This window comes from Meriones unguiculatus, chromosome 21 (genome assembly GCF_030254825.1).
Source record: "Meriones unguiculatus strain TT.TT164.6M chromosome 21, Bangor_MerUng_6.1, whole genome shotgun sequence".
NCBI lineage: Eukaryota > Metazoa > Chordata > Mammalia > Rodentia > Muridae > Meriones > Meriones unguiculatus.
In genome coordinates this window covers 35,008,500-35,035,031 of record NC_083368.1, presented here as the reverse complement: position 1 = coordinate 35,035,031, position 26,532 = coordinate 35,008,500, and the positions used below count along the sequence as shown (strand labels likewise).

The window sequence follows — 26,532 nt, the reverse complement described above, 5'->3', positions numbered from 1 at the left end:
CACACACATTTGTAATAATAATGAAAAACGAAAGCCCCTGATCCATGCTGGTACTGGTTATCAAGAAGTCAGTTCAGGAGGAAGGAACTGTATGACACCTGAGGAAAGAGCTGATAAAGGGCTATGGAAATGTGAAAGGCCAGGACAGGAGAGGGATCTGGAAGTTCTGGACTCTCTCACTCCTGTAAAGTCCCCTGGAGGGAAGCACAGAAGTAGCCTTATTTGGAACTGTGAGGATTTGGTGACTCAAGGCAAAGAATACCAGGAATGTGTTAGAGCGAGTTATCAGCTTGGAGAGGGAGAGGTGACAGAAGGAGGAAGTGCTGCAGCGCTGGCAGCTCAGGAAGGCAATTATACTTCCTGGGGGTCATCTGTGACACCTATGGTAGTCACTGCTAATCTCCGAGGCTGCCTTAGATCAAATCCTGCAGCAGAAGACTAGGCAGGAGGGTATTGCTGGAGGTTGTGGCCTTTTGAAATGTAAGAACTGTTTTTCTAAAAGCCCTATTATCCCTTACAACAAAGCAATCCATATTCTAAACCTACAGCTTTTGGCATGCAGTTTAGGGTTGGCATACTGAACACTAAAGAAGGTAGAAAAAAAAATATCAAGATGTGATTTTTCAAAGGTGTGCCATACTTAAATTTTCTTTTGGGGCATGTAAAATGATATTATGAGTGATCTAGGAAGTGAAGGATTTCAAGTTTACTAAAACTGAATTCTTTTGTAGTTCTCCTTTGTAAATTTGCTAAATAAGATACAAACAAATAATTTAAGAACAAATGTTAAAAACAAAATTCCACTCACACGAGCACCGTCTCTACCAGGATTGCCGATTTCACCTCTGAGACCCGTCTCACCCTGTAAGGAAAAAGCAAGAGCCACGTTTTGCTTTCTGACTAAAGTCCTGAGTGGACATGAACTGTAGGAACTTCTACAGAAGTTTCTATAATGCCGACCATCATTTAAGAATTTTAGTGTTTTTCAATTTCCTCTCGCTCTATAGGACATTGAAAGAGAAAGAGAGAGAGAAAAAAAAACAGTATGAAACTCATCTTTTAAGGGCCTTTTCAGAATATTATTGAATATTAACGAATAAACATCCCTCTGATTCATAATGAAGCAAGTTTCAAGTAGATGAGGGTGGAATGGCATGGCCACGGGCTTTGGTGCCTGGTCACTCCTCTTACAACAACGAATGCTGTAGCACGGTCGACAGCTGTTCAATACAGCTCCTTCCATTAATTAGGGCAGGATGAGGCATTATTGTTGGTGGCATTAAAATGAGCCTCATGTATTACTCAACACCATCTGTTTGCATGAAATTCCATGGTAGCAAGGACTTTTGCCAGATTAGTGAATTTAGACATGGAAAGGTGCTGGGTGGCAGAGGGAAATAAACACACATAGATGTCAAATGCTACCAGGCCGCCTGCTAAGGACTGTAAACAAGGGCACATCCCTGCACAGCCTTCTTGCCTGAGTTCATGGACCTTATATATCACGGTCCAGCACTGAGTGGTACCTTTTCTCCCTTGCCTCCAGGTATGCCAGCAGCACCTCTCTCTCCTGGAAGCCCACCAGGACCAGAGGCCCCAGCAGTGCCCGGAGCACCGACTGCACCAGCTTCACCCTGGAATCAAAACCACATGAAATCAATTATTTCAGAGGCAAAAGAAGAAAGCCAAGACTCAAACTCTTGAAGAATTCCAATTTATACACTTAATGGGTGGCATTCTTGGCTGCATAGAGACACAAAGGAGGCGCTGAAAGGAGGAAGGATGTACCGGGGGGGGCTGCTATTGGTGACACGATGACTCAAGAGAAGAGCATGGAGAGTGGGTGGCTGTTATTCTTCTACAACCTGCACCTCATCCTCTTCAGGAAGACAGGCACAGAAGAGAAGAAGACGGGACAATGGACAGGAGAGAGTGAAAAATGTTTGCCCACAAACCTTTTTCAATGAAAAGTCTCTTAGCCTAAGCAAGTGACATGGAAAGAGACCTCATCAGCTTGGGAGATGATTGTCTCCATGAGAGTGAAGACTGTAGCTTTCGTTTTTATATTAAGCCTCACAATTCCCTACACGTAAAATCTGTTGGCTAGCTACTGAGATGAATAGATCCCTTCAAAAGCACCACTGAATGTCGCCATATTCTTTTCTTCTCTTCCCTCTTATGTTGTTTCCATTTTTCCCTCTAATAGCTTTCCACATAATGAAATATCTTTTTTAAAACTACTCTTCATATTTTTTCCCCTGGAAGGTAAGAATTGGGAGTCATATGACTTTCCTGGTTTTCAGAGATGTATAATCTTATCTTTTTAAAAACCTGAAGTATAAATCTGCTTTGGAACACAAAAGTTTAGAGTAAATGTAGTTTTTAGTTAATTTAAATCATTATAAACTCTACTATTAAAATCTAGACTACTTTTAGAAATTTTACTGTATGGGGTTGGATGCAGACAGAGGAAAAAAAAAGCTACTTTCTATAAATGTAAAGGATGGTTCTAAATGTGAAAGCACAAATAGCGTAACCAGAAAAAGAGTAAAACCATATTAATTCATTGCTGGCTTCTAGAGCAAAGATTTTTCTCCCTCTTCAAGTCTCTTCTTTTGGAATAATTAATATCCACTGGAGTCATATTGTTAGTAACTGAGGTAGAATTCGCTACACTGGAGATAAAATTTTGCACAAATAATCACTCTTCTACCAGCTCTCCTTATTCTGGAATACACAGGCCCATTCCATCTTTCCATAAAGTATAGTTTTACCTTGTTTCCATCAGGCCCTGGGGCTCCAGAGGGACCTCGGCTTCCAATAGGACCAGAAGGGCCAGCAGCCCCACTTTCACCTGGGGGACCGCGTTCTCCCTGTAAGACAGCAATGAGAAATCACTCCCAGGCACGATCTGACTCATCCTTACTTACTTAGAGTTTTAGATCCGATTCTACCACAGCTTAGAAAATTAACATGTTTTTTTTTTTTTTCACCTCTCATTTTTCTCCTGGTATAATGGAAGGCATGAGATAATCTGTAAGATACCACATGCTTCTAATGTTCTGGGGCTGCAATTCCACATTTTGTTGTGTTGGAAACGTTAAAGTCAACCTTTGGAATCCATTTACTTTTAAGGGGAGGATCTTTTCTGTGTTGCAGTCACAGACAAAGTCAGATGCCAGACATGCTTAGTAATCAAAGGATAGATGGAGGAGTCTTAGTTGAATAGCTATGTCACGAATGGATAGGGTTCTATTGTCACATCACTGCCCCCTTTACAGTAGTAGTGATGTTATTACATAGTCAACAGAGGTCATCTACGTAGGGTGGGTGTTCATTTGTGTCGGTTTAGCTGAAAGCCCCTGAATTTGCATCCAAACATCGCCACAACATTACATGTTATGGCCCAGAATATTTATTACATAGTTTCACATTGTAATTATATCAAAGAATCTAGCTCAAACTTGTTTCATGACACTATTGGGTTTTTGAAATTAACTTCTGGCTTCCTAGGTATGTGGTAATTAACAACATAATGGGATACATTGATTTTTAAAAAAAAGCCGTAAAAAGAAAAAAAAAAAAGAGCAACCAACAATTCTAGCTATGCCAATATGCATAGACAAATAAGTGGTTTTTCCTTTACAAAACTAGACTTATGAATCTAGCTTTAGATTCTCAACACCAACACATTCTACAAATACTCACCTTAGATATAAGGTATTAGTTTACTGGGCTCAAAAAACAGCAACCATAATAAGTACGTCACATTTGTCTATATAACTTATTTACTATAGCACATTTTTTCATTTATGTTTCTTGTAACTGTAAAGCTACTGATTAGGAAATATGAGCAACCAGCCAGAAACTTTTACTATTAACTTAGAAACCTAATGGTGTTTATAGGCAAGGCTAGGAACTATTTTTAAGGGCGGTGACCAGGGGCAATCACCACTTCCTTTAAAATGTTGTCAAATGTTAGTGAAATTGAACTAAGTGATACTTACTCTTGGGCCAGCAGGACCGGGGAGACCAAATTCACCAGGAAGACCCTAGGTAACAACACAACAGTGAACATAGTTTGGAATCTGCACGTGGTTCCCTAAAGCTACTTGTGGTTAAGGTGTCTAAAATATTCTGAATTATAAAATAAAGCTGTGTGGGCTTTATTCACATCAATGCTTTGGTACACAGGCTAGAATGTATAACAAAACCTTTGGCTCTATCAAAAGATACAAAAGGAGACTACCACTGCTATCAAAGATGTATCTGCACCAGACCTGGTATCAGAAAATTTGCTTCCCATTATTTAGTTTACTATATTAAAAAAAGAAAAGCAACAAAGCAGACTATCTCTTTTGATAATGTGACGAAGAATAACAAACATGACCAGGGATCACATATTTTAGCTATATACCGGACTGTCTTCTTAATATAAATTATCATATTCTGTACATTACCTAGTTAATTGTATACCCATGTGTATCTCTTTTATTACTGACCAGCTGTCTCTTTAATGTGGCCCACTGTTGACAAAGGATCTCAGGCTTCAGAATGTAACTAAATTGAGGCGCATTCATCACAATTAGAGAAAATGACTCAGAACTCATGCTCTGATTGTGTATAGCAGTGTCATGTCTGAATGCCAAGAAAAACATTAAAAGCAATTTTTTTTCAGGCTCTGGTCTGATAGAAAATCGGTGTATTTATGGTTTCACTATGGAGAAGGAAATAATTTGTATTTTAATATAGGAAAGAACAAAACAAAAAGTAAGGCTATTACATGAAATAGTCAATAGGTTTTGCTTTCGTATTGTGATGTTTTAGTCAATCCATAAAATAAGGCAATTTGGACAAAATATAAATAACTTGCTTCATTCTCTTGTTCAATACCAACAGGCTAGACTGCTATCATTAGTGTGTGAAATATGAAATTTTTGTGTTGTAATTACATGGCAATAGGGCATTTTAAAGGAGGGAAATGATTAGATTTAGTGAAGTCTTCATCACTCAATTTACTCACCCTTTCTCCTGGCTTGCCAGCTTCTCCAGCAGCACCCGAGGGACCAGGGAGACCCTAAATGAAGAGACATGAAAATTGCAGTCATATTCAGGGGAGCTGCTAATTTGGGGCTTACAAAGGGAATAACACCATGAACACTGTTGTGTGTTATTAAATCACTCCAGAAAAGTTTGCTTTGAATAAATGTGCCTTCTGCATCCATTCTGAAGCCATATTCTGGTGTTGGTGGTGTGACAGTGAATTGGATGGAAACAGTGTGGTGAAGGCCAGTCTTGTCCACTCACCTGGAAGCCTGGAGGACCAGCAGGGCCCTGTTCACCTTTGCCTCCTTGGACACCCTGAGAGTGACAGAAGAGATAGCATTATGTTAGTGGATGCCCTATTAACATCACAAAAACATGTGTTGATGTCAAGAGTCTAAAGCCAACGTCATGAGTCCGGTCTTGTGAAGGAAAGACTACCTATTTGTCTATACATACTAGGATAGCTATAATGATTGCGCTATTTTGTTTAAATCAAAGTATTCTTATTGCATTGTTATCACATATGTAGGAAGCCAGAGGTTAATTTCCGAAAACGATAGTACCAAAGTTAGATAGAACGATAGAACAAAGTTAGATAGCACTGATGTCAATGACAGAGGAGATGGCATTGGTGTCAATGTGTTGTCTTAACTATGGAAAGAATGGCTGCTCTGAAGGGCAAGGCTTGCTCTGCTTTGGAAAGGAGCAGGGAGAAGTACGCACCTGGGGTCCAGGAGGTCCCTGAGCACCATTGTTCCCATCAGGACCAGGAGCTCCCTAAAAGTGTTTAACAGAACAGAAAGGTTCATGGTTACACGCGAGACAGATAGCTTACACAGCTTCAAAGCACCTTGAGAGCTAATCTCACAAGCCTAGTTTTGTCATTTCAGAATGAGAGGAATTCATGGTACGTGCGTTTCATCCAGCTCGACTTGCTGTCTCTCAACTTCTGATGTGGTTCAAGAGAAGGCCACCAGCAGGAGGCACTTCACAAAGGACAGGGACCATCAGCATAACCTCTTCATCATAATGTGAGTATAACAAAGGCCAGATGCGTCTGCATCCTTAAACGACATGCTCTGACTTGTTATAGTTTTCTCTCTGCCTTCTCCACGGAGCTCAAAATAAAACCATCTCCCCCTGGCAAAAGGCTCTTAGGATACCACTTTTGAAAGTAACATAATGATAGGAGATAGCCTCAGAGAAGGGGTATTTTTAGAAGTTAACACCTACCCGAGCACCAGCAGGACCAGGATGGCCTTTATCACCAGGTTTGCCCGCATCACCCTAAAAATAAATAAATAAATAAATAAATAAATGTATAAAATTAAAAAAAAATCATTAAAAACTGTAAAAAGTAGCACATGTGCGCGTGCATGTGCGCGCGCACACACACACACACACACACACACACACACTCAAAAGAAAAAGAGGCCATGATATCAAGAAGGAACAAAGTCAAGGACAAATACAGAGGAGGGGTTGGAGGGAGAAAAGGAGAGGGGAAAATAATGTATAATAGAACATAAGATTTTATGTCCATTTTTCTAGGACAAAAATTTTGAAATGCTGATTTTTTTGTTTGCTTGTATATATTTTACTGATACTTTTCAGCTTTCAGTTTATTATCCAAGGCATGATCCAATACCATGAAGCTCTGTACGAAAAAAGAATGTAGAGGTGCGTAACCCAGGTGGGTTTCCAGCAGTGTGCAAGGCCACCGTGGAGGAAAGGTGTTAATGGAACGAATGCTCTACACCCTTCTCGTGTTGAAAGGACCTGCCTTGAGGTAAATTGTGCGGAGAAGCAGAAGAGAAATATTTGACTGTGGCAGAGATGTAGCAAACAGGTATTGAGGGAGAAGAAGTCATCCTTACAGAGGGGCCTTTGGGTCCAGGGAATCCAATGTTGCCGGCTTCACCTCTGGGTCCAGCTGGGCCAATTGGTCCAGGTCTACCATCAATGCCAGGGAGGCCCTGAAACCAGAGTTTAACGTTTACTTAGCATCTTCACGGCTCTCACCTATCAAGCTTAGGATATTGTCAAATGATGGAGCAGGGTAGTTTTCTGAATACACAAAGCTTCCTGTACAAAGTGTCAATAAATTATGACTCAATTTCCCTGCTCTAAATAGGATGTCAGCACACAGACACTCAGTTCAATCTCATATGTATGCAATTTACCCCTCTCTCTTCCCTTTCGATCCCCTCGTCACCTGCTTCAATTTTCCCAGTCATGGTTTTCTTATCCCTGCTCTGCTTTCTGTCCTGCATCTATTTAGACTCCATAATTACAATCTATTACTTTCTGTCCCCAGATGATGTAGAGGTGGCGGATATTTATTTTCAATGTATTCATGTATAAATAAGCCACAAAAATAGACTTGATGAGGGTGCAATAAGTGTTCTTGAAAATGTAATGGGAAATGAGCAATACTTACCACAGGTCCTTCTTTGCCAGATGGGCCAACATTTCCAGGAGACCCAGGAAGACCCTATAAAATAAACAAGGGTCCTTTCATATTGGTACTTTAGCTCCCACACTCCAGGCTCAAATTAATTGAAATCTCGCACAGCTCTTTCTCCTCACTTTTTGTTTGCTGCCAAGGGTGAATCATTAGCAATATCAGCCTTGCTGGAAAGTATGAAAAGAACTCTGAAACCTTTCTTTTTTTCTTTTCTTTTCTTTGTTTTTTTTTTTAATGTGTGTATTTAATTTTTTTTGCAACTGATTCATTTATAGGCATCAAAAGAAACTGTTAAGCAACCTACCATATGGGCAAAATATATCTATTCCATGTTAGGAAGGAAAAAACTGATACTTTTGGTATGCAATTTCCAAAGTGTTTTTTGTTTTGTTTGTTTGTTTTTTTTTCTGCTACATTTGTTGTTCCCTTTTACTTGTTTATGGTTTAAAATTACAGTTGATATTCACCCATAAGAGGAAATGGAGGAAAAAAATGGTGTGGTGTTGAATACATTATAGCCCTTTGTGATTGCTGGAAAAATGGTTTCACTTACGAATCTAATAAACGAATAATGTATAGCCTTAATTCACTTCATGAATCCCTCATATAAAACTCACAACTTAAGTTAAACTGTACGCGCTGGTAAAAGAACCAAATTAATTTGGGTACTTTAAAATAGATATAGTTTTCCCAAACCCTCCTGGTCATTGATTCAAGTGATACACAGGAAACCCAAGGACTAGCCAATTGCATGGAACCATCTATGGGACTCTGCCAAAGTTGAGTTAAAAAGGTAAGCCTCAGCAAGTGGACTAACAAATTTACTTTAGATGATTTTGTTGTTACCATCAGTGTTAAGCAGCCCTTTGAAGAAGGCATCAACTCCAGACAGGACTTCATGAGGATTTATCTGAAACTTACTCTGGGTCCCATGAGACCAGGTTCCCCAGGGCGACCGGCATCTCCGTTAGGACCTCGGACTCCAGCAGGGCCAGTTGAACCTCGAGGACCAGGAGGGCCCTGTTAATAGCAGAGGGGCCAAATAAGGGGGCTGCTACTGTGGTGCCAAGACACATCCAGCACCGGCAGTATGAAGGACATACTGGGAGGTTAGTGAAGGACAACTTACCATCACACCAGCTCTGCCATCAGCTCCGGGAAGACCCCGAGAACCAGGACTGCCCTATGGAAAAGGACCGAGACAGCAGAGGATTACAGAAGTCTTCGAGTCTCATAGGGTAGTTTTCCTAAACCCTGCCTTGACTTCTCCTAAGAGGAAGATAGCGGGGGCACGCCAAGCCAAAACACTTTACCCAAATGCGAAGGGAATGCACAGATGAGCATCCGGCAAAAATAGGTCAACATTGTTTCCAGATCAATTTAATAACATACCAAATTGAGAGTCACTAATTTAATAAAACAGATGGAAGGCAGATGCTCTTTCATCTAGGAAACACACACAGAAATTCTGACCGATTCTGAGCCAAGGGACAGCATCGTGGCCTGCTCTGTCTGGAGTTTTCAGAACTTACTCTCAGCCCAGGAGGCCCTGCGGGACCAGCAGACCCAGATTCTCCAGGGGACCCTCTCTTTCCTTCTTCACCGCTGGGACCAGGAAGACCTTGGGCTCCAGCAGAGCCCTGTTTCAAAAAAAAAAAGAAGAAGAGCAGAAAAATATTTTTATATCATATCTAGCTACCAAAGTTGGAAATCGATATGGATAAATTAACCAAACAACGATGACGAAATCACTTACAGGCTCACCCTTGTTACCAGTCTCTCCTTTGGAGCCAGCGGGACCAGGCTCACCCTAAGACACAAAAGAAACAGGGGTCAGATGACAAAAGTGTGTCATGGCTCTCAAGCAGCCAAGTCTCTTAGGATGTTTAAGCTTAAGTTCTCTAAAAAAGACCCGCATGTAGGCAAACGGTATTGGTGAAAGGATGATACCCACATTGAGTTTACCTTATCTATTTTTTTTTTTAATTAAGCTTCTAAGCTAGCAGAAAGAAGAAAGTTCCATGCACAAGCCGAGGAGGGACTATAATGCAGGCAGATAATGTAGCTATACAAGAAACCTAACACTTTTGCTTAACGCTACAGAAGGAAGACAAAAAAAAATTGCAAGAAAAAGTCAAGGCACAGATAAAACACCACAGCTAATATCCGAGGATATAAACGCCACAGGGGTGACCACTTACAACAAGTCCTCTGGCACCAGTAGCACCAGCGGCACCAACGGGGCCAGGAATGCCCCGGGGACCAGGGAGACCAGGAGCCCCAGCAACACCAGGGAGACCCTGTGGGGAGAAAACAGAACAAAAGACAAAACCAAAATGTGTCTCAGAAGGAAGCCGGCTGCAGGGGGCGTCCTAAGTGCGTGCCTCTAACCCAGAGCTGCAAACGTCAGCTCCCCAGCTGTACTTACAGAAGCACCCTTAGCACCGGTGAGGCCATTTGCTCCGGGGTTGCCCTATGAGACAAAGGAGAAGGGAACTCACTGAATTAGAGCATTTCTTACCTCTTCTCAGCCCATCTTCAGTGTTGTCAATGACTACTTACAGGAGGTCCGACAGGGCCAGAAAGACCTGGGAGACCCACTTCACCACGGGGACCAGCAGGACCAGAAGGACCAGGGTTTCCAACAGGCCCGAGTTCACCCTAAGAATGGCAGGAACGGGGTGGGGGAGAAGCAGTAAGTGACGAAGCCGCGCACCTCTGTTATTTATTTTGTCGGCAATTTTTAGGGGGTTTTGTCAGAACAGCAACTGCTCAGCTCTGGTTTGTCACATTACGGGGTGACTGTCTAATATGCAAGCCTGGCGCTGACGTTCTGGCCTTAACACCTACAGTCGCTGTGGCTTGGTCTCTGTCTGAGTGGTTCCCACAAAGTCCAGGCCAGCCCGGGAAGCACATTGCACAGGGCTTTCAGCGATTCAGTTTCTAGCCTGCGGTTCTACCTATAGGTAATGTATGGAAATGTCTATTGAAGACTTAGAGAAAACTCCTCCGTACTCATTTTTTTAAAAGTGGGGCTGATAAAGGGAGACGCCCTGCAAACAACACTGACAGTTCACATCACGCTAAAGAACTTATCAAGGTGGTGACGGCAAGCAATGCTTTTACCTTGGGACCAGGAGCGCCTGGGAAACCCGGAGGGCCAGCAGACCCAATAGGACCCTGAAATCAAAGCAGAAGGCACAAGAAATTTCCTTGAAGTAGATTAGGAAAAACAAAACAAAACAAAACAAAACAAAACAAAACAAAACAAAGCACAAAGGTCTGTCAAGGAAAGCCAGTAAAGGTTTCCAACACAGGATGAGTTTCACTCTATACATCGATCAATAGTAGCTCTAGGGGATTTGAAGCTTCCGAAGACCCCAGGGAACTTTTGGCGAAAGGGTCCAAAATGTTGTCATTTCCTGACAGTAAGGGAGACAGCTCCTGCCCCGCATTTTCAACTCCCTAGGGTCAGAACTTACAGCAGGGCCAACAGGACCAACGCTGCCATCACTGCCTCGGGCACCCTGTGAAGGAAGGAAAGACGGACAGTCAGGTGGAAATCAGGCAACTGCCATTAGACAGCGCTACAAGAAGATCGAAAGGGAAGTAAAAAAACCGAACCACTTACAGCTGGACCGGGAGCTCCAACACGCCCTCTCTCACCAGGAAGCCCTCGGGCTCCCTAGAAGCAGAAATATTGTTAATAAAGCCTAGACTGCTAATCTTTAAAAGCCACAGGTGGCATTTGCTTTGTCCAGTTTCTAACACGTGTAAGGATGCACTGATCAGGTCTCACTCTAACATGCAGAGAGGCACAAGAAATAGCAAGAATACAGTGCTAGGAGAAACGGTAACTAGCAAAAACTCTAAAGAGGTTTCAGGAAGCCGGGGGCGCACATTTGGGTTTCCAATGACTTGATCAGTACTCACCGCTTGACCTGGGGTTCCATTTTCACCAGGAGCACCGGGTTCACCCTATATGCAGAAGACAAGTGGAATCTTTGTTCATTCTATAGATCGTTTTTCTGACTGTGCAATTTTTACTCCATTGTACCAGTCTGAGCCATTTGTGCGATTTTAAACATATTTTTATACATTGTATACATTGTTTCCCAATGATCTCAGACACATATGTTTTTAAAAATATGATAATAATTTTTATTTAAATATGCCCAAAGCTAAGGTACTAAAAAGACATTGATTACTTGATTTTACTCCTCTTCAATTTTCTCTTTATATCTAGACATTTGGAAGCAGCTCCACAGATTAGGAAGAATAATGATTAGTTGGTTTTTCAAGACAGGGTTTCTCTGTGTAACAGTTCTGGCTGTCCTGGGACTCACTTGGTAGGCCAGGCTGGCCTTGAACTCACAACGATCTTCCTGCCTCTGCCTCCCACGTGCTAGGATTAAAGGCATGTCCCACCACTGCCCAGCCTAGTAATATTATTTAAATAGAGAAAACAGATGATACATTTTCTTTCAGTACAACCAAATTTACCTTCTTCAAAGGTACTTGAATGCTCAGTGTTATCGTTTTCATTACGTGGAAAGTCAAAGCATCATAATAGTTTTTAGAACTGTCCCAGTGATATTTGTTTCTCAACCTGAGGACTAGGTAAGTGGCAGGTAGTGGCAGGTAAGTTCATATTTGGGGCGATATAAAGAAACTTTCCCTCAAGATATTCTAGCTCATAGAGCGATGCTGAGGAGCAAATCCAAGGCTTGGAATATGCTAAGCAAGTGCTCTATCGCTGAGCTGTTTCTCTGGCTCTAGGGCGTATGATTCTGTGTGAAGAATATCCTTTAAGAATGAGTAGCATGAGATCTCCGAGTCTTCCTTTTTAACCATTAGACACAAGACTTTGGTCAAGTCATGAGCTCTTCCTAACCTCAGTTTCCCCAAGATGAGGGCATCTACAAAGTGCCTTTTAGCTCTGAAATTGTACAATATTGTGATAGGCAGCTTGAGCTATAGCAATGGGCTCATGGGAGGACAGGTTTGACCTTATCCATTTGTGTGGCAGCTGGGGACTTAGACCAGACTCTCCATATTCATGTTCATCTCTGGTCTCACTAGCATTCGTTACTCATTAATTTGTAATTACTTTGGTATTCACTTTAATATCACGTTATCTCCTTAATAAGAAAGAGAACATTTTATGGTTGGAAATGCTGTCAGAGAAGAGGCTAGCCAAGAGATAACACACTGCTGAGACTTTAATTACCTAATTAAAAAAATTTTTTGAGTGTGCACAGATAAATCAGAGGAAAGAGGTTGAAAAGTGTATTGTGACGTGAATGTACCTACCTAATTAGTGAAAGGCAAAGGAGAATTTACACTTTAAAATGGCACGCCATGTTCTAATATTTGATTATATGTTTATTTACTTTTATTTTGGCTACAGAGATTGACAGTATAAGAGGAGAAAGGAGATGGAGGAAGAAAATTTTAATATTTATTTCATTTGATTATTTAAATAAATATTAAGTTAAATAAATATTATTTAACGTCTGTCATAGAATTTCACTTTTCCACCATTGAGGGATTTGAAGAATAGATGAGGAGACAAGATAGTTTGCGAAATGTGGGATGTCCTCAGTACACTAGCCTTCTTGGTGGCTTTGGAAGAGTCGAATGACTTCCTTACAGACAGTGTTCCTAACTCAGTGCTTACCTTCAGACCCTGAGCACCAGGCTGTCCTTTCAATCCATCCAGACCGTTGTGTCCCTGAAAGACAACGGGCACTTTAAAAATGCTGTCATGTTGTAATCTCAGTCAGACCAGAGCCTTCCATCTCTGCAACTATTACATCTCCTGGACAGACCCTGTGGTTGCTGAAGTAGAGCAGAGTCCAGTGGTCCAGCCCCGGGGCAACCGCTTCGCCTGCATGCACGCAAGAGGGGAAGGATGCTGGGCAAGCTTCCTCACATCCTCGCCACCCTAAGTTTCTGGTTTTCAGAGAGTTTTAAGTACTTAAAATATACACAATCTATGTATAAGCTATAATCTACAATTTTTTTTTCATTAATCTCAGTTTTTAAAGAGTTTTGGCCCTACTTTACTTACAGCATTTTCAAAATTCAGAGACATGGAAGCTAGGCTGTGTTGCCCAGGGATTTAAATACAGTTGAGTTCTTACCACCCCTACCATCAGCGCTTTATTCTCATGAAGAATTTACTCACTCGAAGGCCTTTGAAGCCAGGAAGTCCAGGAGTCCCAGGGAAACCACGAGCTCCCTTGGGGAGAAAAATCGCAGCAAGGTGAATAAAGTTTTCTTCGAAGTTAAAAGGACATTACTTTCCTCTTTCCAAACCAATTCTCCTCAAGACTCAAGTTTGGAATCAAAGGGTATGTTTTTAAGCATGGAGCTACAAGCTAATAGCTAGAATATGAGTAACTAAGATTGTGGCGTTCGTAGAAAACATGGTTTAGTTATTCATTGTCTGTTTGCTGTCACCGATGTTACTTCATGAGCATGAATAAAATATCTGCTTTCTTTTCTTGGCTCTTTTTCTTCTCAGATGTGTTCAAAACGAATGTCACCAGCGTGAGTGACAACTGTGCTGCCATCACATGCGTGTTCATTTATAACTGACTGTGGGCCACATTCTGCTGTCAACAGTCTCACCTGTGGTCCAACGACTCCTCGCTCGCCAGGTCGTCCAGGTTTTCCAGGGTGACCCTAAAACATGAAAGCAGCCTTGGGTCAACCTCCACTCGGTAAACCGTCAGAAGAGAAAGGAGCACATAATAATGTGAGCTCAAATGCATGTTTTATTAACAACTGTCTCTCCCGAGTACAAGCAAGTTAATTAGTATTTCATTAAAGTAATATTTCCCATATGAGGAGACTCAGGCACTTTGAGCTTTCAGCATGGAACTTCATTTGGATCCAGATACTCCAGTTGAGAAGAGAGTATTTAAAAGTTATTTTGGAAGAAATTGAGAGCAAACACTTACATCCTCACCAGCCTTGCCAGGAGGGCCAGCTGGACCACGAGAGCCTGCCGGACCCTAAGGAAGTGGGAGATGCATTGAGGTTAAGACTGTGTTCACAAAGCTCCCCTCAAAGACATTTTTTTTCACACAAGGGGGAAATGCTCTCACCGTTTGGCCAGGTTCACCAGGCTCACCAGCAGGTCCTTGGAAACCTTGAGGGCCCTAAGGTAAGGAAGAAATAACATACATTTATCTATATATTTATTTATATTTATTTGGAAGTTCTGGAGTCAAGCTCAGGTCATTGCATGTTAGACAAGTTCTTTGCCATTGACCAACACTCTCACTGCCTGAGAGGAATGTCTAACTTTCTCCTTTTATAGAAGAATGATTATATGATTTTGGTACTTACAGGGGCTCCAACAGCACCAGGTGGGCCTCTGGGTCCCATTAAACCCTGTAAAGACGATACACACAGTTAATACTAAGAACTCATGTCCTTGTTTGCAGTCCCATTAGCCAGACTGGGCAAACTGGAATTAGAAAAGATACTATTGAGCTGCTGGAATTTTTTTTTTTTTGATGGACAGATGAGCTAAACCATCTTGGTTTTAGTTCATAGTTTCTCTCCTTTCCAAGGAAGCATTTAAGAACCCAAATTTCCTGTACTCTTTCCTGCCCTTCACTTCTCCTTTTTTACCAACCAAATCTTCAGAAGTAAGTGAGAACTGGGTGCGGGAAGTCATAAGTTTTTTGAGATGTGCAAAACTGGACATCTGGAGATGGTTCTAAAGCAATAAAGTGAATTAATCTTTGCACAAGAACAGAAACTATAATGGCTGACAAAGAATTTCAGTTAGATTCCCTTCATCATATGTCATCTTTCCATGCCATACTTAGCTAAGAAATTGATATTTTTATTGCCACAGGGCCATAAATTGAAAAGGATCAAAAGTCCTTCTTAATGATTAAAAGGAGGTTTATTATAACCTTAAAGCTCTTTTCAGGGCTGTTGATGACTGATGAAAATGTCAAGCAAAAGTGGATGTAATGAGGGGTGAAGGAAAAATAAATTATTATTGAGGCAGCCTGTTGGAGAAATCTATCATAAGATATTGAAAACATAACACAAATGACAGTAGCTTGTTTTCTTTCTTCTTCTTCTTCTTTTTTTCCTCTAACACAAATGTAAGGTAAAAACAGAATGTTATGAGTTTTGAGCTAAATGTAGTTTTGTTTTACCTTTGTAGAAACCAACACTTATGCAAACTCATCTATAGGACCCATTTCTCCTACAGATAAAAATACTTCATGCACAAGTCTTGAGTAATTTGCTTATAATACATCAACCATGAGGGCTCTGCAGCTGAGCTTATCTATTTTATTAAATGACTATAGTGAGATTCTACATATTTTATTCAAGAAGCACATTATTTTAATTATGAGAAGTATTTATTTTGTTTTAGAAATTGCTTCAATGTTAAAAAAAGAAGCTGTCACTTTTCAATAAAAATAGTTTTTAGGTATCCATTAAGTATAATTTTCTTTGACATCATGAATTTTTAATTGTATTTATTCATCTTTCTCTCTATTTTCAACAACTTCATTTACATAAGGGATATTTTATTTTGTGGAGGCTGTGAGATGAACTATGATTAATTCAGAAAAAGACCCTATGGGGTTTTACAGTTATTGATTTTCCAACATGGAAAATTATTTTAACACTTTATTGCTGCCTATCTTCTGTCTTTGTTAAACACATATCTGTTGATTGCATATGCGTGTGGAAGTGTGTAGATGTACAAGCTTAAATTATATTTCACTGTTATTTTAAAGTGAAATATTCTGCTTGATATTCCCCAGAAAGAAGTTGTGAAGACAAGGGAATCTAAATTCCATTTTAATTTCTCCAGCCTAGGTCCACCATTTTAATTTTTAAAATAAGACATCTACTCCTGCTTTATTTCCCACTTTGCCTCTTCTTGAGAAATGGATTCTACTTTACAATGAGTAATGTCCACCATTAGCAGAAACAACTCATTTCAAATGTCTCATACACACAAAGCCAGAAGAATGCTTCCATTTTTCACTTCAGATATGAACATTTTAAATTACTGGGAAAAATCAGGAAATTGGAAATCATCAATTAAAGCTACATTATTTTACAAGTGAGAGTTTTAATTTACAGAAAATATTGTCTTGCCCTTCTAGTATATTAGTTTATTTCGGCCCATTAGCTTCAGGAGAATAACTTGTGAAGATAGAGTGCTGATGTAGGACCCAGGTAAGGGTTGTGTTTTAAAGACCATGATAACTAACAGATAAATGTCTTTGGAAAACAAATAATTAGAATCACCAAATTGTGTGCATGTGTATTAAATTCTGCAGCACTTAATCAATCTAATGTTTTTATATCTGGAACATTTTCATTCTTTCATACAAACTATTATACATTTTTCATGATCATGTTTATTTTTTCTTTATCACACCTCAGTAATGTTTGGTAGAAGCTTCATTTGTTAGCTAGGTCATCATCTCGATACACGGAAAAGCATTATAAATTGTTACACAAATGATAGGATGTGTGCTGAGTGACCTAAATGCTACATTTGACTCATTCTCTTCTACATTGGTTTTTAATAAATAGACAAGAAAAGGAATTTTCATGAGAATGGAGAAAAAGGAAGCATTGCTTATGTCATCAAGTCCTTGAGGGTGAATCAAATTTGCTGCTAGCTGAGTAAATCTGTACTGTAGTTCTGAACCTGCTGGGGGTGCCTGGTAAATTCTTGTGACTAAGGAAGTAAGGACTAAATACATGAACCATGTGTTGTCTCGTATTCATCTTGCCTGTAGGTTAATTCTGCCCTTCACTACCTGTGCTGAGCTAGAACCTGTCGGTCCTTTCCAACAGGTTCAGGGAGCACAGTAAATTATTCTGCTCTTAGTGCTGCTTCACATTTTAAGGGATGTGGAAAGATACAGGGAAATGTATAGATATTAGTATTTTAAGTTAAATTCATTTACCTGGGAGATGATATGTCCAAAGATCATTTCTTAGACATAACTATCCGAACTCCTTTTTTTAATGAGGCATGTTTGTAGAGAAAACTTAAAACCTAACCTTTCTTGATACTTAAGTGTAGAAAAGGGAGTTGTCGTTCGATCTGAGAATGGAGTGTTCACTTAATTATTATTGCAAGGTTTAGCATAAATTCCCTAGGTAAGCTTCTTTTTTGCCCCTTAGGATAAAAAGAGACAGACATACCATTGGTCCAGGGCCAGATGAGACTCCTTTGTCAGCATACTGGGCAGCAAATTTCTGGAGGGAATAAAACACACATACACACACAAATATATATATGTCAATGGTTATGCACTTAAGTTTTCCAATCTGCTTTTCATGAGTTTCCTGACACTGTTTAAGAGAGCCATGTTTCATCTAGAAATGGGTTAGAATTCAGTAGTGAGTTCCTGACATAGACTGAAATGGAGAGCTTCCCCTCTTACTATTCAGACCCATTTGCCCTGAGAAATCTGTTTCTGTGCATTCATTGCCTACCATTTGCTTCTCTAGAGTGAAGAAGGATGGTCCCCTAAAGCTTTACAGTCCCTGAAAAGCCGAGGCAGAGCTCTGGGGACCAGGCAGTATTGGCAGCTGCTGCCCCTGCCCACAAGCCACCAAGATACTTCTTTGTTCTGGCTAGAATTTCATAAAAAGGATATAAAGAGTTTTCAAGTTATACGGAAATTTAAATGCTCCTTAGAAGATTAAACTTTTAAAAAATAGTTCACAGTAATAACTTCCCTGTTAAAGATCTCTCTTTGAGTGGTAACTGTATTAAAGAAGGTGCTTTCTAATGCACTCAGTAGATAAGCAATCATAATAAGATCTCTGGGAGAGAAAGGTCTTATTTTACAGGCATACAGTTGGGTATTAGAATCAGGAATCTGATTCATAGTGCTAACCAATTAAGCAAATATGTTTTCCTTCCTGCAGCGAGGCCATTTGGCACTCATACCGTTGTCAAAGACATAAAGCTAAAAGAAGATATTAATGAAAAGGGGAAATGTACTTTTCTCAATTTAGTTTCAAGCAAATTAAACCTAAAACTGCTTTGAATGTTGGTTCAGCAGACTCCAAGCCAAGGAGAATAAAGAGGGTCAGATGTTTGTGAAATTGCTTAAGATCAGGGGCTTCGCTTATGTAATTCAATCTAATCAAACTCTTTAATAATGCAACACCTCTTATTTGTGCTGAATTGATAAAAGATATTAAATCCCCAAATTAAATAATGGTGCTGATGGCTGCAGCTACCGTCAGTGAACACAAAGACCAGGCCTGTAATTGACAAGGCCTCAAAGAAGGTAGGCAAAGCAGAACCTTAAGCGAAGAAACCAAAGAAATGAAATAAATTATACTAATTTCCAAATAGAAGATTTTTTCCCCATTAACTGCTAAAAATAAATTTCACAGCAAGATTCTTTTTCCAAAAGAGAAGGACACTAAAGTCAGATAAAAGTTAAAAATACAGAAGACACCTTACCCCATCCAGACCAGGGGGGCCAGGAGGGCCAGGGGAGCCAGGGGGGCCAGGAGGGCCAGGAGGGCCATCGGCACCGTTAACACCATCTTTGCCTGGGGGGCCTGGGGGGCCCTGTTATAAAGAAAGGGAATTAAGACAGGGTTAGGGCAGCCCTGTGAAGAGTCATAAGAGCACACATGCTAAAGTTCTGTTCTTTAGACTTGTTGATGCGGAAGGGTAGAAATACAACATGCTATATCTGTCATGGATTGCTGTGCATCTGCAACACAGGCTTAATTTAGAGGGACCTTAAATGCCTGATACATGAAAATTAGTGATAGCTAACCCAGGGTACCCGTTCTGAATTCATAACGGAGCTGATTCCGCAAACTTCCCAGTTTCATGCTGTATTAGAAAGACGCTCTGTAGGTTGATGCCAGTTTCTGACTTTTGAGAAGGTGTTCAATTGTTTTGGTATGTGATGTGCGAAGGGTAGATTACCTGGGTATATCATCTTATCACAGGATCAGAACACTGCTTTAACACTATTCCCGTTGTCAGGGTAATTACTGATACAATTATACAACTCATAAATTGAGCAGAATACATGTAAGTCCACATTTCAAGATAGATACAAGATGCAGTTCTTTATCTATTGACTAAAAAGTTACATAACACAAACCTTGCAAAACCGTTTAGTACACATATCAAAGAAATGTAGCGAGAATGCAGCAAATAGAATAGCAACTTGGCATGTACATGTACGAATGAAGCTAGAGAAACATGTTACTGCCAACTGCTTCGCAATTATTTCCAACCTACACAGAGACTGTTTTTTCAAAAGAATCAAAACATACTACAAAGAGGATTGTGTGGTAGGGGGTACATTTTCATTATACATGTGCTGGGCAGGCCAAATTAAAACAAAGAAAGATAGACCCTGCAAAAAATGAGACTGCCTGTAATAGTGTTTCTTTTTACCAAAGGGTAATCTTGACTAGAAAAGAATATTGATTATATATAATAATGTTCATTTGCTTCTTCTGTAGGACATTATCTACTTAAAAGGTGGTATAATTATCTGAATACATAATAACCTTACACATTGTCGGTCTTCTGTAGCTTCTAATATGTACTTATTCAGATATGGACCAAAGATCTTTAATGGTTCAAAAATTACATACCCTTTGTCCACGTGGTCCTCTTTCTCCAGGGGGGCCCTAAAGAAAGACAAAAATGGCCAAGGGCCTCATGTCTAAGTAATTCATGGTGAACAAGCAAACCAATTTTGAAAACAATTCATTGTTAAGACTGATCTGACTAAAATATTATTAAACAGCAGGCAAAAGACCTGGCATAAAACCATAAATGATAGTGTATTGTTTTCATTAAAAATATATATCATTTTTTTTTCAAACTGGAGGGCAAGAGGATGCTATAGTCTGTAGTGGTCAAACCAATATTATCCATTGTTCTTTTATAAGATGAAACCTATAGATAAAAACCATTTTGTTATATCTTAACAACACTTTTATAGAGTCAGTCTTTAAAATAAACTTTGATTTACTCTCTATAATTAATATAATATGCATCCCCTCTTAAAATATAAACAAATATTTTTAAAGTTTTTAATATTTAAAAAATTTTAAATTTAATGTTTAGATACTATATAAATCATCAATTTGTGCAACATAAATGTAATTAGAGATGCTACTGGAAGATGATAAAACTTCATTACTGAGAAAAGATTTGTAATGATAAAAACACTAACACTACTTTGTTTTATGGATTGCAGAATACATATTCATATGGGTAAAATCTTGACAAGGCATTTTCTTTCTATAGTCCACATTAAATTTTGTCAAACTGAAATTATTCTGGTAATTTTACATATTTATGGAGAAAGAAAAGAAAAGATAGATGATTAGTATAAGAAGATTATATATATATATATCTGTATATTAAAAGTGGCCTTATTTTGATATTATAGACAAACATATCTATAGATGTCACTACATTTTTTTTTCTATTATCTTAGTCTTGAAATAAAGTGTAAAAATTTAGCAACAAACAAAATGCTATCTACAAAATCTACTATATATATATCTATATCTATATATATATATATACTTATCTGTAACTATGTTGCAATTTTCATCATGAGCTAGGAATTTATTCATAATTCTTTGCAACTGAATCCAAGGAAATTACAAAAATCTCTCAGTGAGCTCTTGTGCTTCAGAGTAGCTGGTGCTAAAACCCACCCTTTAACTGACCCACGCCTCCCTATGGCTATTTTATGAGGCCAGCCTCCTTCAGCAACACCCACCCACTCTGGAAAATGGGGTGGGGACCTTCAGCCGAAGCCAGAAAGGAATGGGCTATTAAGCCCTTTCACAATTGGCCTGGGAAGCCAAACTAGCCAAGTTCCCTCATCAGAGAAGGGACTGCTGGGATCAAGACAATCAAGTATGGGCATTTTATTTTTCTAGAAGTAGTTTTTACTCACCTCACGTAAAGCTGTTGAGGAAAGAAGAAAATAGGAAAGAGTTATTGGTATCATTTCATCGATCAATAATTCACAGTGATTAACAAATGATACATGGGTCTATAAAGTTATTTGATTAAAACTTTCCTTTCGTTTCTTTTTCAGAACACCCTAATGACTTCCAAATTATTCAGATAAAAAACAAAAAAACAAAACAAAACAAAAAAACTCAAAAACAAAAAACAGGAACCAGCAGGGTGATTTGTTTACAGTTTTAATATGTAAATATATGTTGAATTAAATGGTTAATTGTTTACTATTTTAAAAACGCTGTGAAGTATTAATGTGTCTGCAGGACATCTCTAATGCTCAGCAATTAGGGTGGAAATGGCAAAGATGAATCACTGACTCTCACAGCAATTGATTGATGAGGAAATAATTCATGGTTTAGATCACCTTTAATACATAAGAATCTAAGAAAACTTAGGAGCCAATGCACCCTAAAGCAGAGCTTGTTTTTCATAAAACATTCAAGTGACTTAGCCCTTTTCCCCAAAAGGTCTAATTTACATACACGAAAGCAAATTGATTCAGGAATCTGATTTTTGTTATAAATAGTTCACTCAAGTTAGGTAAGGTCATTTGACTAACGTGCGTCACATTTGTTCGCTAAGAAGGATTGTTTCATGTAATGAGAAGACTGTGGATAAAATCTTTAAAAATAGTGAGAAAAAGAAATAATAACTTCCTTGCTGTGACTGCTGTAAGACTTTAAAGACTGAGTTCCCTTCCTACAGTATAATAATTATATATATATATATACATATATATACATATATGTATGTATGCAATTGTGGTCAACCTTGCTCCAGGCTGACTCACCCCTAAACACTGCTTGAATTTGGTGGTCACGAAGTGTGTCTGTCCTCCTGGGATGAGAGCATCTGTTGCAATGCTCACCATTCTGGACATCTAGCCATGACATGTAGGGGCCATTGATGAGAACTAGATAAATGGTGTGTTTAGTGTACGGTGTCCATCAGAGGAAGAACAACTGGCCTGCCAACAGAAGACTCTAAGTCTTACAAGCTTTGCAGGCTTGTCTTTTAGTTACTCAGTTGTGAGCTGTTGTGAGCAATGTAGACCTTCATTCTACACATTGGTCGGATGTTGATTGGAAGGTTATGTTGTCATTCAAATCTCTGCCTCCCCTAGGTCTACTCTTTTTCTGCAGCTGTCCACTCTTCTACTCTCTGGTTTCGTATAGAGCTAACTTGTGACATTAACTTGCTCAATGCAATTTCTCCTTAGTATCCACAGTGGGTATACGGACGTGGACAAAGGACTGTGTACGCATTAGAAATCTGCTGCAGCCGCAGACTCGTGGCATGTGAGTGGGGATAGCTTTTGAAGTTCTGGGTGTGGCCAGGCACCCATGAACCCTCACCAAGCCAACATCTTTGTCTCGTTAGATTAGGCAGCCATTTTCAAGATGAAACCTGATTGATTTTCTTCATTCTTTCAACATGGAAGTCTAGTCGTACAGCCTAGAAATGGAAGGCGGCCTTGAAGTTGGCATGCTTACTTTACATCCCACGTTTTAGAAAAAAAAGGCCCAGGAGATTAATATGCAGTAGATTCCATTCATATTACAGGTGGGGACATGTTGAAATGTAACTAAACAGGTGATTTTCGTTAAAAGCTACCATTTCCATGACCAGATAATGAACTGGGAAGCTACTTTAATTCTTCAGAAGATAAAAGTAGAGGCCTAAGCAGTCTGTGTCTCAGGATGCATCTACTGAGTTCTCCACAGATGGCCTAGACATGTAAACCATTCTATCGACCTGGGAAGTCTTTAACTGGAATTCCCGTGAGCTCAAGGCCTAGTCCCTGTGCTTTAATTTTACTCCCTCCAGGGGGCGCCTCTTCATCATTATCTTCATCAACGTCATCCGAACCAATTCTGACGCCCACAAGAAAATGGAGTCGGGGTGAGTTTTGTATTGTTCTGTTAAAGGGCTTCCTAAACTAGGCCTCAACTTTCACAAGGTGACTATGAGCACAATGCCGGGGGTTGAAGGGTGGAGTCTTTCACTCTGTCAGTAGTGTTTACATCGTGAGGCAAAAATTCTTGCCTCCTCGTGAGGTTCAGCAGCCTGGGGATCCAGGCTAACAGTCTAGTTTTAAGAGGGAAAACTTCCCCAACTCTTGGCAACAGTCAAGCCTTCCGTGTTTCCATCCTTTTAAAGTCCTTTCCTCCTATCTCTCGCATCAGGGGCGTTTTCCCACAGGCCAGAGAGAGCGTCCTCACAGTTTTGTATGTGGGATGGAGGGCGAAGTTTCCCTCTTGTCAGATCAGGGTACCCACCTAGCCAGCCTCTCTCCTTCATCTCCCCCAAACAAGCAGAAGACACTTACATTGGCATGTTGCTAGGCACGAAGTCACTGCCAGCAGCAACAGAGTCCGCGCATCCACAAAGCTGAGCATGTCTACGGCTTAGACATGCAGACTCCTTGTGTCGCAGAGCCCCTGGGTCACCAGCGGAGGTTAGCACCTGGCGGGCGCGGGCATGCAATCGTGACGGGTCCCTCCAACTTAGCTGAAACCTCCCGCTGCCGTGGTGCTAAAATAATAAAGCCCAGACCTGCCCTATTTATATGGCAAAAGTTTCCTTAGCCCGAGGGTGCCTCCAAAAAGCTCTCCACCAATGGGAGGGCTGGGGCCAGGGGCCCGGGCCTCAGTGTTGGGAGGAGACTGCGGGGGCGCCGGGGAGGGAGCCGGGGGGGGGGAGGGACGTGGCTACGGGGTTTCTTAAATTGGTTCCATTCTTTTTGAGGACGTGGACACTTTTGAGGCTTTCGAGGGGAAACTTTGACTCCCTGTCTGCCTGCCTCCGCCCTCCCCAGCCACCCGCCCTCTCCCGCCCTTGCCAAGTTTGGAACCACTTTTAGGACACCGACGTGGACAGTTCACCGATCTCGGAGCAGCGGGACAGGTGTTGAGGGTCCTGGAGGCCAAAGGTGAAAAAGCAGGAGCTGTCCAGTCCTGCCTCACCTTGTGCCCTGAGGGCCATCTGCAGCCTGGATGGGGGCTGGGGCATGAGAGGCGGAGGGTGACGGCGTGGCGAGATCTAGGGTTGCCCTCCCGGGTGGACGCCACCCTGCCCCCTTCCTCCCCCATTTCTTTCCAGCTTTGGGGCTTGCGTGCCCATATTCTCTCTGTCTCTCTCTCTCTCTCTCTGTCTGTCTGTCTCTTTGTCTTTGTCTCAATCTCTCTGTTTGTCCCTGTCTCCGTCTCCCTCTCTCTGTCTGTCTCTTTGTCTCTGTCTCCCTGTCTCTGTCTTTCTCTCTTTCTCTGCTCACCACCACTACATTTGTTTTGATTTGCTCAAGCCACTAGAAAGTCTTCCTTTCCCTATCCACAGACCCCTAGCGGGATTACCAGACACACGCTGAGCCTGGACCAGATAACAAATCAGTGAACACCAAGCCCCCCCCCCTTGGCCTTACTGCCCACTCATGAGCCACCCTCTCCGCCCCCCCACAGCCATTGCCAAGCACCTCTCTTCCTTCATCCTCACACCTCTCCTCATCCTGCTTAGGAGAAAATGTGGGGAGGATTGCTAAAACTTCTTATTTGGCACCTAGAGTATACTCAACCTCTTCCTTAACACCCCAAACTTTCCCCTCCAGAACAAATGTTAACGCTCCCGCACTCCCCTCCCCCATCCCTTGCCTTCCTACAAGGCTCTACTCCCCTAAGCCTTGGGGGTAAAACTTTGATTCTGAAGTTGAACCGGGAGACTTTGCTTCTCCAGGATGGTGGTAGTAAGCGCTTCTTCCCAAAGCCTCTTGGAATGTCTTCCAAGCCCCCAGGGGCCCCAGGCTCCCTTTGGCCTCCCAAGCATCCCTCAAGAGGCTGCAGAGACTTATTCAGAGTCACATTTTGTCGCCGAAGTCATCGCGAAAACAGCACCTTTAGGCCAATTGTTTGTCCATGAAGCAGGAATGGGTGGGCTCCCTCGCAATCCCCCGCCCCACTCTGCCCTTTCTGTTTTCCGGTCCGGAAGAATTTCTGCCTAAGTACGGGAGCTCCATCAGCAGCTGCTATAAGCTAAGGTTTCTCTTTCTAAATTTAAAAGGAAAAAAGAAGTTAGAATTAGAGGAGAATAACGAAACATTTCAATAGAGTTATTTTAATCCAGTTGGAAACACTGATTTGAGAGACAGGAACATCCTTTGAAAGTGTGATGATTTACTCAAAAATATATAAATAAATAAACGAATAAATAAAATAAATAAAAAGGAAAGAAAGCAAAAGCCCCTTCGTTGATTTTTGAGAACTGGAGAAACCAAGTTTCAAACAAAAGTTCATAAATTCCTCTACTCTGGACGGAGAGTGAACTGATAACTTGTAAAGCATTCCTGGTAACTGATGCAAATACCAAATGCTGCAGGGTTCCCTCCCTGCTGATGTGGCAGGGTTTGCAGGAGGCAGAGTCAGCACTTGGTGCAAAGCCCTAGGCAAAGCAAGAGAGAGCAAGAGAAGAGCAGTCTCTCTCTCTCTCTTTTTCTTTCTCTCTCTCTCTTCTCACCCCCTCCCTCTGTCTGAATCTGTGTCTGTTTCTGCCTCTTTCTGTGTCTCTGTCTTCTCTCTCTGTCCCTCTCTTTCTCCCATTCTCTTCCCCTTTCCTCTCATCCCTCTGTCTGTCTCTGTCTATCTCTTCCTGTCTGTCTCCTCTCTCTCTTCTTACCAGCTCCCTCTGTCTATCTCTAACTCTGACTGTGTCTGTCTCTCTGTTTCTTTCTGTATCTCTGTCACCTCTCTGTCTCTGCCTCTCCTTTTCTTCTCACCCCTCTTTCTGTCTGTCTCTGTCTGTCTGTCTGTCTTGGTGAGACTGGAATTCCAGTCATTTTATAGATAATCTTGACAGTCTTCCTGTCAGTGATCACCTACTGGGACAGATGATAGTTCATGAAGTCTTTGTCTACAAGGAGGCATTCTCTAACACTGGCCTTTAAATATTGGTTAAATGTTTTGTGCATTAAAGTAAC

The 26,532-nt window shown here is 40.8% G+C and overlaps 1 protein-coding gene across 1 annotated transcript in view; it reads right to left on the bottom strand.

The window, feature by feature from the left end:
- Col1a2 (collagen type I alpha 2 chain) overlaps positions 1-24,125 on the bottom strand; it is a 35,673-nt gene extending 11,548 nt beyond the window's left edge. The window contains exons 1-32 of the mRNA XM_021650836.2: positions 23,896-24,125; positions 21,496-21,506; positions 20,171-20,206; positions 19,008-19,118; positions 17,729-17,782; positions 14,873-14,917; positions 14,629-14,682; positions 14,482-14,535; positions 14,150-14,203; positions 13,704-13,757; positions 13,194-13,247; positions 11,447-11,491; positions 11,145-11,198; positions 10,996-11,040; positions 10,640-10,693; positions 10,076-10,174; positions 9,942-9,986; positions 9,715-9,813; positions 9,270-9,323; positions 9,046-9,153; positions 8,643-8,696; positions 8,435-8,533; positions 7,487-7,540; positions 6,924-7,022; positions 6,280-6,333; positions 5,770-5,823; positions 5,308-5,361; positions 5,024-5,077; positions 4,008-4,052; positions 2,775-2,873; positions 1,527-1,634; positions 809-862 (exon numbers count right to left, since the gene is read on the bottom strand). Coding sequence (XP_021506511.1) covers positions 809-862; positions 1,527-1,634; positions 2,775-2,873; positions 4,008-4,052; positions 5,024-5,077; positions 5,308-5,361; positions 5,770-5,823; positions 6,280-6,333; positions 6,924-7,022; positions 7,487-7,540; positions 8,435-8,533; positions 8,643-8,696; positions 9,046-9,153; positions 9,270-9,323; positions 9,715-9,813; positions 9,942-9,986; positions 10,076-10,174; positions 10,640-10,693; positions 10,996-11,040; positions 11,145-11,198; positions 11,447-11,491; positions 13,194-13,247; positions 13,704-13,757; positions 14,150-14,203; positions 14,482-14,535; positions 14,629-14,682; positions 14,873-14,917; positions 17,729-17,782; positions 19,008-19,118; positions 20,171-20,206; positions 21,496-21,506; positions 23,896-23,965 — 2,028 coding nt within the window. The 5' untranslated portion in view covers positions 23,966-24,125. The remainder of the gene's footprint in view (positions 1-808; positions 863-1,526; positions 1,635-2,774; positions 2,874-4,007; positions 4,053-5,023; positions 5,078-5,307; positions 5,362-5,769; positions 5,824-6,279; positions 6,334-6,923; positions 7,023-7,486; positions 7,541-8,434; positions 8,534-8,642; positions 8,697-9,045; positions 9,154-9,269; positions 9,324-9,714; positions 9,814-9,941; positions 9,987-10,075; positions 10,175-10,639; positions 10,694-10,995; positions 11,041-11,144; positions 11,199-11,446; positions 11,492-13,193; positions 13,248-13,703; positions 13,758-14,149; positions 14,204-14,481; positions 14,536-14,628; positions 14,683-14,872; positions 14,918-17,728; positions 17,783-19,007; positions 19,119-20,170; positions 20,207-21,495; positions 21,507-23,895) is intronic.
- Positions 24,126-26,532: the final 2,407 nt, after the last annotated feature.